Source organism: Symphodus melops (genome assembly GCF_947650265.1).
Source record: "Symphodus melops genome assembly, chromosome: 2".
Lineage (NCBI taxonomy): Eukaryota > Metazoa > Chordata > Actinopteri > Labriformes > Labridae > Symphodus > Symphodus melops.
Genome location: NC_136692.1, coordinates 1,911,202 through 1,922,074, shown reverse-complemented (window position 1 = coordinate 1,922,074; position 10,873 = coordinate 1,911,202). Strand labels below are relative to the sequence as shown.

The 10,873-nt window shown below is 44.3% G+C and overlaps 3 protein-coding genes across 3 annotated transcripts in view; 1 reads left to right on the top strand and 2 right to left on the bottom strand.

Moving 5' to 3' along the window:
- Positions 1-1,181: 1,181 nt before the first annotated feature.
- Positions 1,182-4,263, bottom strand: LOC306820292 (lysozyme g-like). Its single transcript, XM_079338114.1, has 6 exons — positions 4,221-4,263; positions 2,846-2,908; positions 2,030-2,140; positions 1,716-1,936; positions 1,490-1,640; positions 1,182-1,412 (listed from the first exon to the last, which is right to left on the bottom strand). The coding sequence occupies exons 2-6, from the start codon at positions 2,856-2,858 to the stop codon at positions 1,276-1,278; spliced, it is 633 nt and encodes a 210-aa protein (XP_079194240.1). The 5' UTR covers positions 2,859-2,908; positions 4,221-4,263; the 3' UTR covers positions 1,182-1,275.
- A 952-nt stretch (positions 4,264-5,215) lies between these two features.
- LOC306820450 (N-acetylmuramoyl-L-alanine amidase-like) lies at positions 5,216-8,973 on the bottom strand. The gene is made up of 4 exons (XM_079338302.1): positions 8,838-8,973; positions 7,251-8,111; positions 6,477-6,687; positions 5,216-5,781 (listed from the first exon to the last, which is right to left on the bottom strand). Exons 1-4 carry the CDS (start codon positions 8,911-8,913, stop codon positions 5,478-5,480), a joined length of 1,452 nt encoding a protein of 483 aa, XP_079194428.1. The 5' UTR covers positions 8,914-8,973; the 3' UTR covers positions 5,216-5,477.
- A 1,581-nt stretch (positions 8,974-10,554) lies between these two features.
- The window catches only part of mcoln1a (mucolipin TRP cation channel 1a), a gene marked incomplete at its 5' end in the record, with an annotated part of 4,956 nt that continues 4,637 nt past the window's right edge, over positions 10,555-10,873 (top strand). The window contains one exon of the mRNA XM_079337608.1: positions 10,555-10,729. Within this exon, the coding sequence (XP_079193734.1) occupies positions 10,555-10,729 (175 nt within the window). The remainder of the gene's footprint in view (positions 10,730-10,873) is intronic.

The following is a 10,873-nucleotide window of genomic DNA, read 5'->3' as shown; positions in this document are numbered from 1 at the left end:
AACACACACACACACACACACACACACACACACACACACACACACACACACACACACACTCTGTGCTCCACTGCTAAATTTTCCAGTTACAACAAACCTTCAAAATAAGACAGGAATAATCACAGTAAATTTTCCCACCGTAAAAACAAACTTTATCTGCTTTACTCTAGCAAATTACAATCAAAAAATAATAATCAAAGTCATTACTGGAAAATGGTGCTTACATTTATACTTCTGCAAAATTCAGATTGAAATGGTGGTCTGAACACACACACACACACACACACACACACACACACACACACACACACTTTTAATCAAAGTTCAAACAACAATCTAAAACTTTCACTTTTAGTTTATAAACCAAGCACCAAAGAGAATCAGGGGAAGGCAGCTGGTTTACAAGAAATGAGCATCAGCATCATTCTGCAGAGTTTGCAGCTTCCTGTATCGGACTGTAAAGGCTGATGTACACTGATCTGAACCTCCTCACTCTGAGACAACAGCGTTAAACACTGTGAGATAAAGATAAGTAATTCATTCAGCCTGTAAACTGAACTTAAACATATTTTATGGGTTTCCACAGATATCATGGAATAAATTGGCTGATTTTACAGTTTCAGTTTCCTCATGACTCCCTCACCTCCTAACCCTCTGAGGTTCTTTCTCTCCCCTGCATGTTGTTCAGATCATTCAGCGGTCAAACCTTTGCAGAGCTATCAAGAGAGGCTGGCTTCACTTTGCCATTGGCTGCTTTTGGATGGCGTTTAAACAGTGCAAAAGGAAGTAGTTCATCGCTACCCGCTGGGTACACGGGAAAATACTCTGTTGACTATTGCAGACTGTATCAGATTATTTCAGATTAGTGCTGTCACAAAGCTCAGCCCTCATCTCATGTTTGTCCATTCCACAGCGGTTTAATGTTGGCGACCCAGTCTGTGATTTCACATTGTGCTGTGGCGTTGCAGAAGCACGGCACGGCGTGGAGCTCCACGTACACACAGTCAAACATGCACACACACACACTCTGTGCTCCCCTGCTAAATCTGTTTCACCTCTGAAGATGATGGTACACAGAGGAGATCCTTTACGCACAAGTAGGCCTCTGCAAAATGTGAGATTCTTATTGTCCCTGCTTCTCTTTAAATCACAGTTCAAACAACAGACACGAGAAACTCACGTTCGTTTAATGGTTTCGTTTATTGAGTGCGAGTTTCTGCAAGGGAAAGAAAAACATGGCAGAGTTTGCAGGACATTTCTTGGATTGGAAATCCATCAAAAGTCTGCATTGTCTTTGTACCACTGAGCTCTGGCCACGACGTCATTGGAGTAGTCTTTGCCCGTCGTGTTTTTATCCACTTCACTGTAGCTGTCGACTTTGCGATCCCCGCAGTTGTAGGCTGCAATAGCTCCTGCAGAATGAAAACACAGACGCTGTGATGGAGAAAGGACAAAGTCTCCCCCCCCCCCCTGGTTTCGTACGACAAACCTTTGAGCTGCCTCTCCTTGCTCCAGTCTGGAAATTTCTCACGAATCTTTTCAATGAAATCAACTAAAATCCCCGTGGCTTGGCAGAGGTGCTCCTTGCTGTTCCACGCCCCCCTCGGCTTGTGCCCGCCTCCCTTTGGATTGACATCGACCTACAAAATATGGACGAACGCTGCTTTAAATCTGAAGCTGAAGCAAAGACGATGTGAGACAGCATTAATTACAACCTGCATCAGTCCGAAGGCGTTATACGCTCTCCGGCTGTGGTCGTAGTCTCCCCAGCCTCCGCTGCTCTTGATCGTATTTCCCGCCCGAGACTCTCTGGAGATGATGCCAGCAATAAGAGCTGGATCGACGTCATATTCATCTCCCACCCTCTTGATTATAGACTTGTATTTTTTTATTCGGTCCAAATCATACTCTGCCATTTTGTGTGATGCCTCCTCGCCTTTTAGACAGAAGAAACACAAACAAACAGGAAACACAGCGTGAGTGCTACGACCTTCAGGCTATGTCAGGTATTCTCTATCGCAGCGTTTACCGGAGTATAGCAGCCTGTCCTGTCGAGCTGTTTCCGTTGAAGCTCCAGTAGTTCTGACCTCCATGATGTTTCCGTACCCTTCATCATCTTCCTCATCAGTGTGTGAGGACGCTAATGTTCAGAGTACAATGACAAGTTTCATCAAAGCACAAACAATAACTGAAGACTGAAGACTGCAGTATACATGCCAGGCCAGTAGGCGGCAGTGTGAATTTGTAAAACAACTCGTGCATGAGCAAATAACAGACTATAAATATCAATGGATGAAGCCTGAGTGTTGTCCGCCGTGTGTCCCTGCAGGGGGCGCTGGAGTCCCATCGGCGGCGGTCTCCGTGCTGGAAATGCTGAGTCATGCTAACGTTGAGTCAAGCTAACGACAGGCTGAGAGCTGAGGCGGGTTTTAAGCCTCCTGACAAACCGTTACACGGCGCCCACCTGTCAATCAGCTCAGCTACACGCCTTATTGTGAATAACTCTGATCCTTCATCAATCAAAACTGATGAGTCATCAAAACTCCCCCCCCCCCCCCCCCCCCCCCCGTACAGTGTGTGTGGATGGAGACATGAGCTAATCACACCTATTTGGTTTTTTGAAGCAGGCTGTAAACATGTTCATGGCTGCTGTAAAAACAGGCTGTTTGAATGGGTGTGTATGTGACTTCCTGTGCTGCTGCAGCCAGCCTCTAGTGGACACTCCAGGAACTGCAGGATTTTATTTATCATGAGTTTGAGCAGACATCTAAAATGTTCTTGGTGTTTCAGGCAAACAGAGTTATAACAAATGTATGACTTCAGAAAAAGGAGCTCAGACACTTACAGTTTCCTCCCATTTTATCCTCTGCAGTAAATAAAGCTGAGATCCAACTTCAGCCGTTGCACACTGTAAAATAATGTACATAAAAAAATCATTGGAGTCCTTTAGAGAGAAGTATGAGAAGTAAGTCTCAGTATCTTAAATTCAACATCTTGACATGTTTTAAAGCCACACCATCAATGTGTTCATATCGAAGCTGCTGTGACGCTGAAGACACAAATAAAAGACGCGTCAGATTGAGTTCAGGTTTCAAAGGTGGTCTCGTAAATAAGAAGGCGGTTGGTTGTAACAAGCAGGCGTTACCACGGCAACTGCGGAGACCAAACCATACGAACATGGGAAAAAAGGAATCTTTTCTTCTGTCTTATTTTGTAAAATAAATCGTAAAATAAATCGTAAAAGTATCTTGAATCATATCAGGAGTTGAGCGAATCGTTACATCCCTCCTCACCCTGCATGCATGATACATGAGCGCCACCAGACTCGTCTGCTTTATATGAACACACACAGTTTAAGGATTATCATTGATCAGCTTGTAATCTGAGTTTTAATATTTTTTTTTTCACAGAAATCATGTGATGAATTTAATATGATGAATGGGGAGGTATTAATGTCTCCTCACGACTCCTTCAACCTGCCTGATGTTTGTTTGTCTCACCAGCAAACAGGAAACAGGAAACAGGAAGTCATCGTGACACTGAGAGTTTGAAAGCCCCCCAAATTACTGCGATGTGAGCGATAATGATCAGAGCAGACCTTTAAAAACAACTGTTTACAAATTGTTTACAGATAAAACAAATACATCAACATGTAGGCAAAGAAAGAAACAGAGGTAAACAGGCGGACTATAAAAATAATATGAATGCTGATAACAGAAACAGGGAGTTAAATATGATACTACAACTCCACATGTTGACCTCTTCCCATACCTGGTGAGTGTTTGTTTCTCAGGTCAAAACCCCAAAAGGCCTTTATTATATTATTATATATATTTCAACAGCTTTCCGACCCCTTTAATTGTAAGTTAATCAGAAGAGACTGGTTTCTTTTTCAGGCTCTAATGTGAGCAGGAGGGCCCCCCTTTGTGCAACTTAGCTTTCACAGTTGTTGTGTTTTTTTTTCTTAATCTTTATTTAACCAGGAAGAGAAAATTCTTCTTCATGAGTGTCCTGGACATAACAAGCAGCAACACAAGTAACAACGAGCAGCCAAGCATAGAAATACATCACATAGAAATCTTTGGGCAAATGAAAGACTGAAAGAAATTAAAGTTTTGAAACCAGAATGAAATAAAAAAAAAGACAAAAACCTCCAACATGTGGATGTCAAATATGAAGCTGTGAGTAAAGTTTTTTTAATCAGCAGCACACGCACTGACCTCTTCCTCCTGTTCTCTTCTCTCTGCAGCTCAGAGTGTCTGTCTGTCGTGCAACATCAGGCTCACTTTCACTTTCACCGTGTGAGTTCATGAGGGAAGCACCCGAAGCTCATCGGATGCTGCGTTTCCTGCAGAAGGACGACATACTGGCTGCTGCATTGTTGTCCGAGAAGCATCAAAACACAGCATGTTTCCTTCATGATCACAGAGGGAGAGAGAGCGTCATCATGTCTGACATATACTGCTCCTTTTATTGCAGGAGAGAACAGGTGTACGGTGTGTGTGTGTGTGTGTGTGTGTGAGTGTGTGTGTGTGTGTGTGTGTGTGTCACTAATCACCCTGGACCTGTAGATGGTGCTGATGTCTATAAAATGAACAACTCACTGACTATGCTTCCTCAATAAAAAGTTATTTATGATGGCGTTCAGCAGTGTTCAGTGTGAATGACCCTGATACAAACCATTCATAGCTTAAATTGTAGACGCGTCGGGCTGTGTGTATTAAACGAGTGTCGTTGTGGTCGAGTTCGCCGTCACTCTGAACGTATGGCTGCCTGACTGTTTGTCTAAGGAGGTTTATTGCCGTGCTTTCAATGTGTACAATGAACTCTGCAAAGCAAACAGTCCGTTGAGTAAAGCAGCACAAATCAGGTCGTTTGTGACGCCGGCGACATGTAGGGTCACGTTAAAGTGAAGCATTATGGGAAAAGAAGAGTGGCGGTCTGGTGGGTTTGTTTGAAAAGTGATCTAAACACTTCTTCTATCTCCAACGTTCACTGTCCTGTTTTGTGTTTTTTTTTTTTTTCTTATCTGACACGTTGAACTCAAACTATGAGGTCAGAAAAGACTCGAAAACAAAACATTTGAAATGCAGAAATGGACCTGTGTGTGTGTGTGTGTTTGTGTGTGTGTGTGTGTGTGTGTGTGTGTGTGTGTGTGTGTGTGTGTACAATAAATCCTGTAAGAGTAAGACTTGACACAGTAAAGAGACAGGTATAAGAAACAATCATATTTAATAAGGTTGGTGAGTCCTGTGTCTTCTCAAATCCTGTGAGATATAAAGAGGAGGAACGAGAAAGTTGTGACGTACAGTGAAGATCGTCGAGATCGTCGTTTTCGATCAACGTTGGACAAAATTAGTCGATATCCTGATGCACTAAGGGTCAGAGCTGAATATTGCTCCTTTAAGAAAAACAAACATTAATACGTTAAAGGAACATAAATGGATAAGGATGCTGAGCTTATCGCGGTTGTCTCGTCATTCCCTGAAGTGTTCCCAGCTTTGTATTTCTGAGAAGAGCGCGTCTCCGGGGCAGGTGGTGTAGTTCACCACCTGTCTGTGGCCGTGGATGGTGAAGTTGGCTTGAAGTTTTCCTCCGTCCACCGCACATCGGACAAGACGATGGCGCAAAAGCTCCATGGCGTGGCGAGAGGGCAGGCTTGACGTGTAGTTTCCAATGATTGACACGCCGTACCCGTTGGAGTTGCGCCCCCTGGTGTGTGTGCCGAGGTGATTCCAACCTCTGCCCTCGTAGACGTAGCCGTCTGAGCCGACCACGAAGCTGAGAGAGCAAATATAATACGGCACATGATTAGGGAGTTATAGAAATAGAGCATAGAGATTTGCAGTGGTATTCCTTCAGAAAGTTGGCCACTGATGAACTCGAGGCAGTCCGTCTTCTTCCTGCTCCACTTTTCAGAAAATGTGTGCTAAAAACAGAATGTTTGGAGATTTTCCCTTCATGACATCACAAAGGGCAGTAGCCCCTCCCCCAGGTGGGTGACACTCCCACAGCTAGGTGTTTGTTCTGCCCTCAAAACCAGGACTCCTCGCAGGAGCTTTAAGCTTAAATTGCAACGACCCTGATCTGCAAATTTTGTTAGCCTGTTAATGGCGATTTCCTTTATGTGTTAGCATCAAGCTAATGAAGTAAATCCTCCTACATCCTGGTCCATTTGTAAGAAATCCCCGACCCCAAACTTTATATATATATTTTTTTAACTTTATACCCAAACTAAACTCAACATAAGAGGGCATAATTACTTGCATATTCGTAAGTTTACCTTTCTTGTTCTTGATGAATTATTCAGAGACATTAAGTGATGCTTTAGACTTCCAGTCGTCATGCTAAGCTAAGCTAATGGCCTCAAGTGTTCATGTACAGACAAAAACAGGAAGTATCAACCTTGTCCTTTAACTCCCAACAGGACGAATAAGCATGTATATCTCAAGACGCTTTCTATTAAGGATGGTTACCTGTATCCAACGTCGTTCCACCCACGATCTTCCTGGTGGTACCTCTGCATTGATCTCATGTCACGCGAGCAGTCTGGGAAGGTCAGACAGGGCGAGGACGGCTGGTAGGTGTGGTGAACGTAGAGAAACTGGAGGGGCAGAGACAGTGGGACAGGCGTACCCCGGTAGTCTTTTGCACCCCACTGACAACGGGGGATAATCTGAGGGCAGTCTGAGGAGATGGAGAAGAAAAGATGATGGTTTGAATACAAAGGAAAAAAAATGTTGCACTTGTAGTTTGTGTACAGGGGGAAACTCAATTTGGAGTCAGAAAGAACATCCTCCTGACTTTCTACTATTCCTTCATTGAGAGCATCGTCACGTTCTCAATAACCTGCCGGTTCTACTCCAGAACAGAAACCGCCTGCAGAGCCCGCTTACAGTCTGCTCTAAGATTATCAGACTTCCTGTAAGGACACTCGGGTTAGCAGGTCGGATCATGCAGGAACCCTTCACACGCTCGTTTCCTAGCGTTTGAGTGGCTCCCCTCAGGACGCCGACTGCAGGGACAAAACAAACGCCGCCCCGGACATCGAAGCTGTGAACTTTGTCATCTACCTCCTCTTTTGTTGGTTCTTTCCTCAAGCCTGCAGCTTAACCCCTTAAGGATCCATCACAGCACTACGGTCCCTTTATGGTGCACATTTTTTCTGGCAAATCTTTTAATACGCTGATATGTTTGATGTATTGATGCTATTTGGGGTGATAAGAAGGATATGTGTCCACGATACTTACCCCAGTATTTGTGCACAAACTCCTGCAATCCATCCTTCACTGCCTTCCCGACTCCAGTGTCCTGCGCGATCCACTCGGTCTTCTCCAACTTCCAGACCAAAGCCAGCGTCTCCATCAGCCGGCTGTAAAGATCCAGTGGCTCTAGAATCGATCTAGAAATTTCCCGTCTCTTTGGGCTGACATGGCCGGCCACCGCGTCGAGACCCTGCTCTTCACTTAGGCTGTAACTGTAGTATCCTTTTAAAATCTCACTGAGGGGCTGCGGCTGTTCAGACGCAGGTAAGGTGCTAATGTCCGTGCCCAGTATAGCTCCATCCATGCCCCCGCTAATAACGGCGTCAGTGGCCAGAGTAGCTGGACGCAAGAGCTTGAACATCCTCGGGTGGTCCACGTTGTCCCAGCACCCGTTAGGCCCCATGCGAGTGGATGGCGGGAAGTCCTGCAGGCTGAAGAAGGACAGGCCCAGCGTCCGGCCTAAAGTGAGAGGGAAGATCCCGACAGCCGGCGTCCCGTCCATCTTGGCTTTTAATCCCGATTCGATCCCCAGAAGTAAAGGCGCCAGGGCCACCGTGGTGCCGTCGGAAGCGAGCACCACCCCTCGTTCCTCTCCTTGATCCGTCACAATGTGGTGGATGGCCTTGTCGAAGAAGCTGAAGGAGGAGGCGTTGAGAATGGCTGTCTCGAGCACCTCGGCGTCACTCAGGTTGTAGGAGGAACCCAAGAAATGGACGGTCATCATGTCGTCGTGGCCTGCGGTCCTCCGCAGGGCCCTGACCAGAGCCAGAGGGGGCAGATCGGGGTTTGAGTCTTCAACCTGCTCAACGGCTTGGATGAAGCTGTCCATGTTACGCAGATGGACCACTGACAACAATGAGTGAGAAACAGAAGATGTTATTGGTCACGCCTACACATTCACACACTGACGGTGGAGGCTGCTGAGTAAAGAGACAGCCGGTTAAAAATTGATTTACAGGTGTCAAGGTTCAAATGGGTACTCTGAAAAGTAACATTGTGAGCGTCAGCAGGCGTTTTTATGGCAGTCGAAGCAGTTTTGATTCCCAAGACGGAAAATGAAAGAGGTGAGAAGATAAAGACAAAACACTTTGTGCAAATATACAAGACAGAGAACTACACAAATAACACAACCGACATGATGCAGCATTTAATCGACTGCACAATGAGAAGCTCCAATCAACTCCTCGATTCTCTCAAAATAAATCGTGAACCCAGTATCATGAATTGCATCATAAGTTGAATGAATCGGTACGTCCCTAAAAGAAAACTAACTAATGCATTTATACACACAAGGTTAAGTGTGGCTGCAGGAGCTGCGACCTCCGACCTGTCGGCTGAGAATCTACCACTTAAAAGTCCAATTCCTTATTCTGCACCGTTGACCAAAAGACCTACAAACTGAAGAAAATACTGTCTTTGGTCCAAAACACCAACTCAACTTTGGGCTGCATGTCTGAATATGAATCAGTTGCACAAACACACTGGGGAGTAAGGACATGTTTTTCTTAATTTAAACCCTTAAAAAGAAGAATTTAATGTGAATGTTGACATATTTCGAATGACTGAACTCACCTGCTGGCCTGCCATGAACGCTGAATACGAAAAAGGATAGAGCCCAAACAAAACCCGGCAGTCCAGATGAAGACATTTTCTATCTCCTGTTTTTATTTTCTGCAGAAGAACATAAAGCCGGCCTTCTCCAGGCAGCAACAACAACGACGAACGATGAACCCAAAGGAGAGAGCTGAAGGAATCCCGACAGAAACAAACTCAACAGGCCGAGTGAAGATTTGCTGAACACGACTCCTGAGACTTTGTGTGTGGGTGTGTTTGTATTGACTGCAGTGTTTTGACCAGATAGGGAACACACTGGACTGCACTTTGTCCAGTCATGACCCAAATATTGACTCAGCCTACGTTGAGTTCCCTGGCCCAGTTAAAAGGTTAATCTCACAGATTACTCATCGTTGTTTTTCCTGTTTAGAAGTTTAGACGTAGAGATTTATTGACCGCTTCACTCGTAGAGATAATCCTACGTGCAACAAACATCAGACTTTCTCCAGTGTTGTCACCATTAGGGGTAGGAGTTGGAGCGTCTTTCTTTCTTTCTTTCTTTCCTTCTACCCTCACTGTGCAATAACACATGGACACTTTCACTCGTATGTGCAATAATAATCTCAACCAAGTGCAATAATTGCAACAATAATCACTGCCTTTTTTTGTATATTTTGCTTCCTCCATGCATATTTCTGGTATATTCCTTCCAATGGAAGAGTGTTCTATTATTGATGCTATATTATTCTGTATATTGTTACTTACAATACATTTTTTGTATTTTGTGTTACATTTTTGATCTTTATTTTGTACTATTATTGTATATGCTGCTGGAACCTAAATTTCCCGAGGGAGTCATCCCAAAGGATCAATAAAGTTTAGTCTAAGTCTATTTAAATACAACAGACGAAGAAGAGGCACGGCAGCAGGGAGCCCTTCATGGCTGACAAACCTAAAACCAAAGCAGTGGATCAAAATGTGCACATTTTGCAGTGACTGTAGAAACCCTGCCTCATGCAGCGCTGCGTGAATTATTGCTGTGAAAACCAAAGTTCGTCAGAGACAGTCAACAAAAAACAAAAACTGAAGAGGACTTTTCCATCTTTAGGGGAGAAAAGAGGAAGAGGGGGGAAAAGTCAGGACACTGGCGGACATGATGGCGATTAATGCGGGTTGGAGGGGCCCAACAGACTCGCCACCGATTGCGGCGTGTTATCTATGAGCTGCAGTGACAAATGTTCCAGTCATATCTTTGAGTGGGTTTAAATGTGCATCATTTGTTTACACAGCAAATATCAGCTGAATTAAGAAACTGTTTCAATAATCAATAATATTAAATTCACATCAAGGTCCAAGAACAAAACATGAACATTTTACACGTCTAATTTACTGAAAATTCACATCAAGGTCCAAGAGAACATTTCTACTTTCCTCTCCTTTAACTATTTTTTTAAATTTATTTACAGTTTTTATATTTTCATCTGATTTAATTTTGCATCGTGTGATTTTGTTCTGCTAACCTGCTTTGCTGCTGTAGATGAATAAAAGGATTATCTTATATTATCCTGTCTTATCTTTACACTTGTTTTTATGGGCCAAAGTGCTTCGACTGAACAAGCAAATGCAGGAAGTCAGGAAAACAACAGGTTAAGCATCCTGTAAAAGCTCTAACAGGGAGTCCTCTTCCTCACTCACGGCAGGTACCCGTGTGGAGATCTGCTGGATCAGGCCAACGATGACGACAAGACCTTCCTACTACGTCATCGAGAAGCAGCCGCTGGTCAACACGTACGTCTCCGTTCCTGAGGACAACAGCAGCTTGAACTGCGCCGCCTCCATCGGAGGGATCGTGGAGGCCATCCTCACGCACAGCAGCTTCCCCGCCAAGGTCACCGCAAGGGTTCAAGTGTGCAATTAAGAACATGGGTGCGCTTATTACAATTAGAGAGAACATGCAACTTACTAAATCGTGCATGTGTTTTAATAAAGAGAATAGACAGACAGACAAACAGAAAACAAAGTAGAAAAAGCACTAAAAGTGTATAAAATATAAA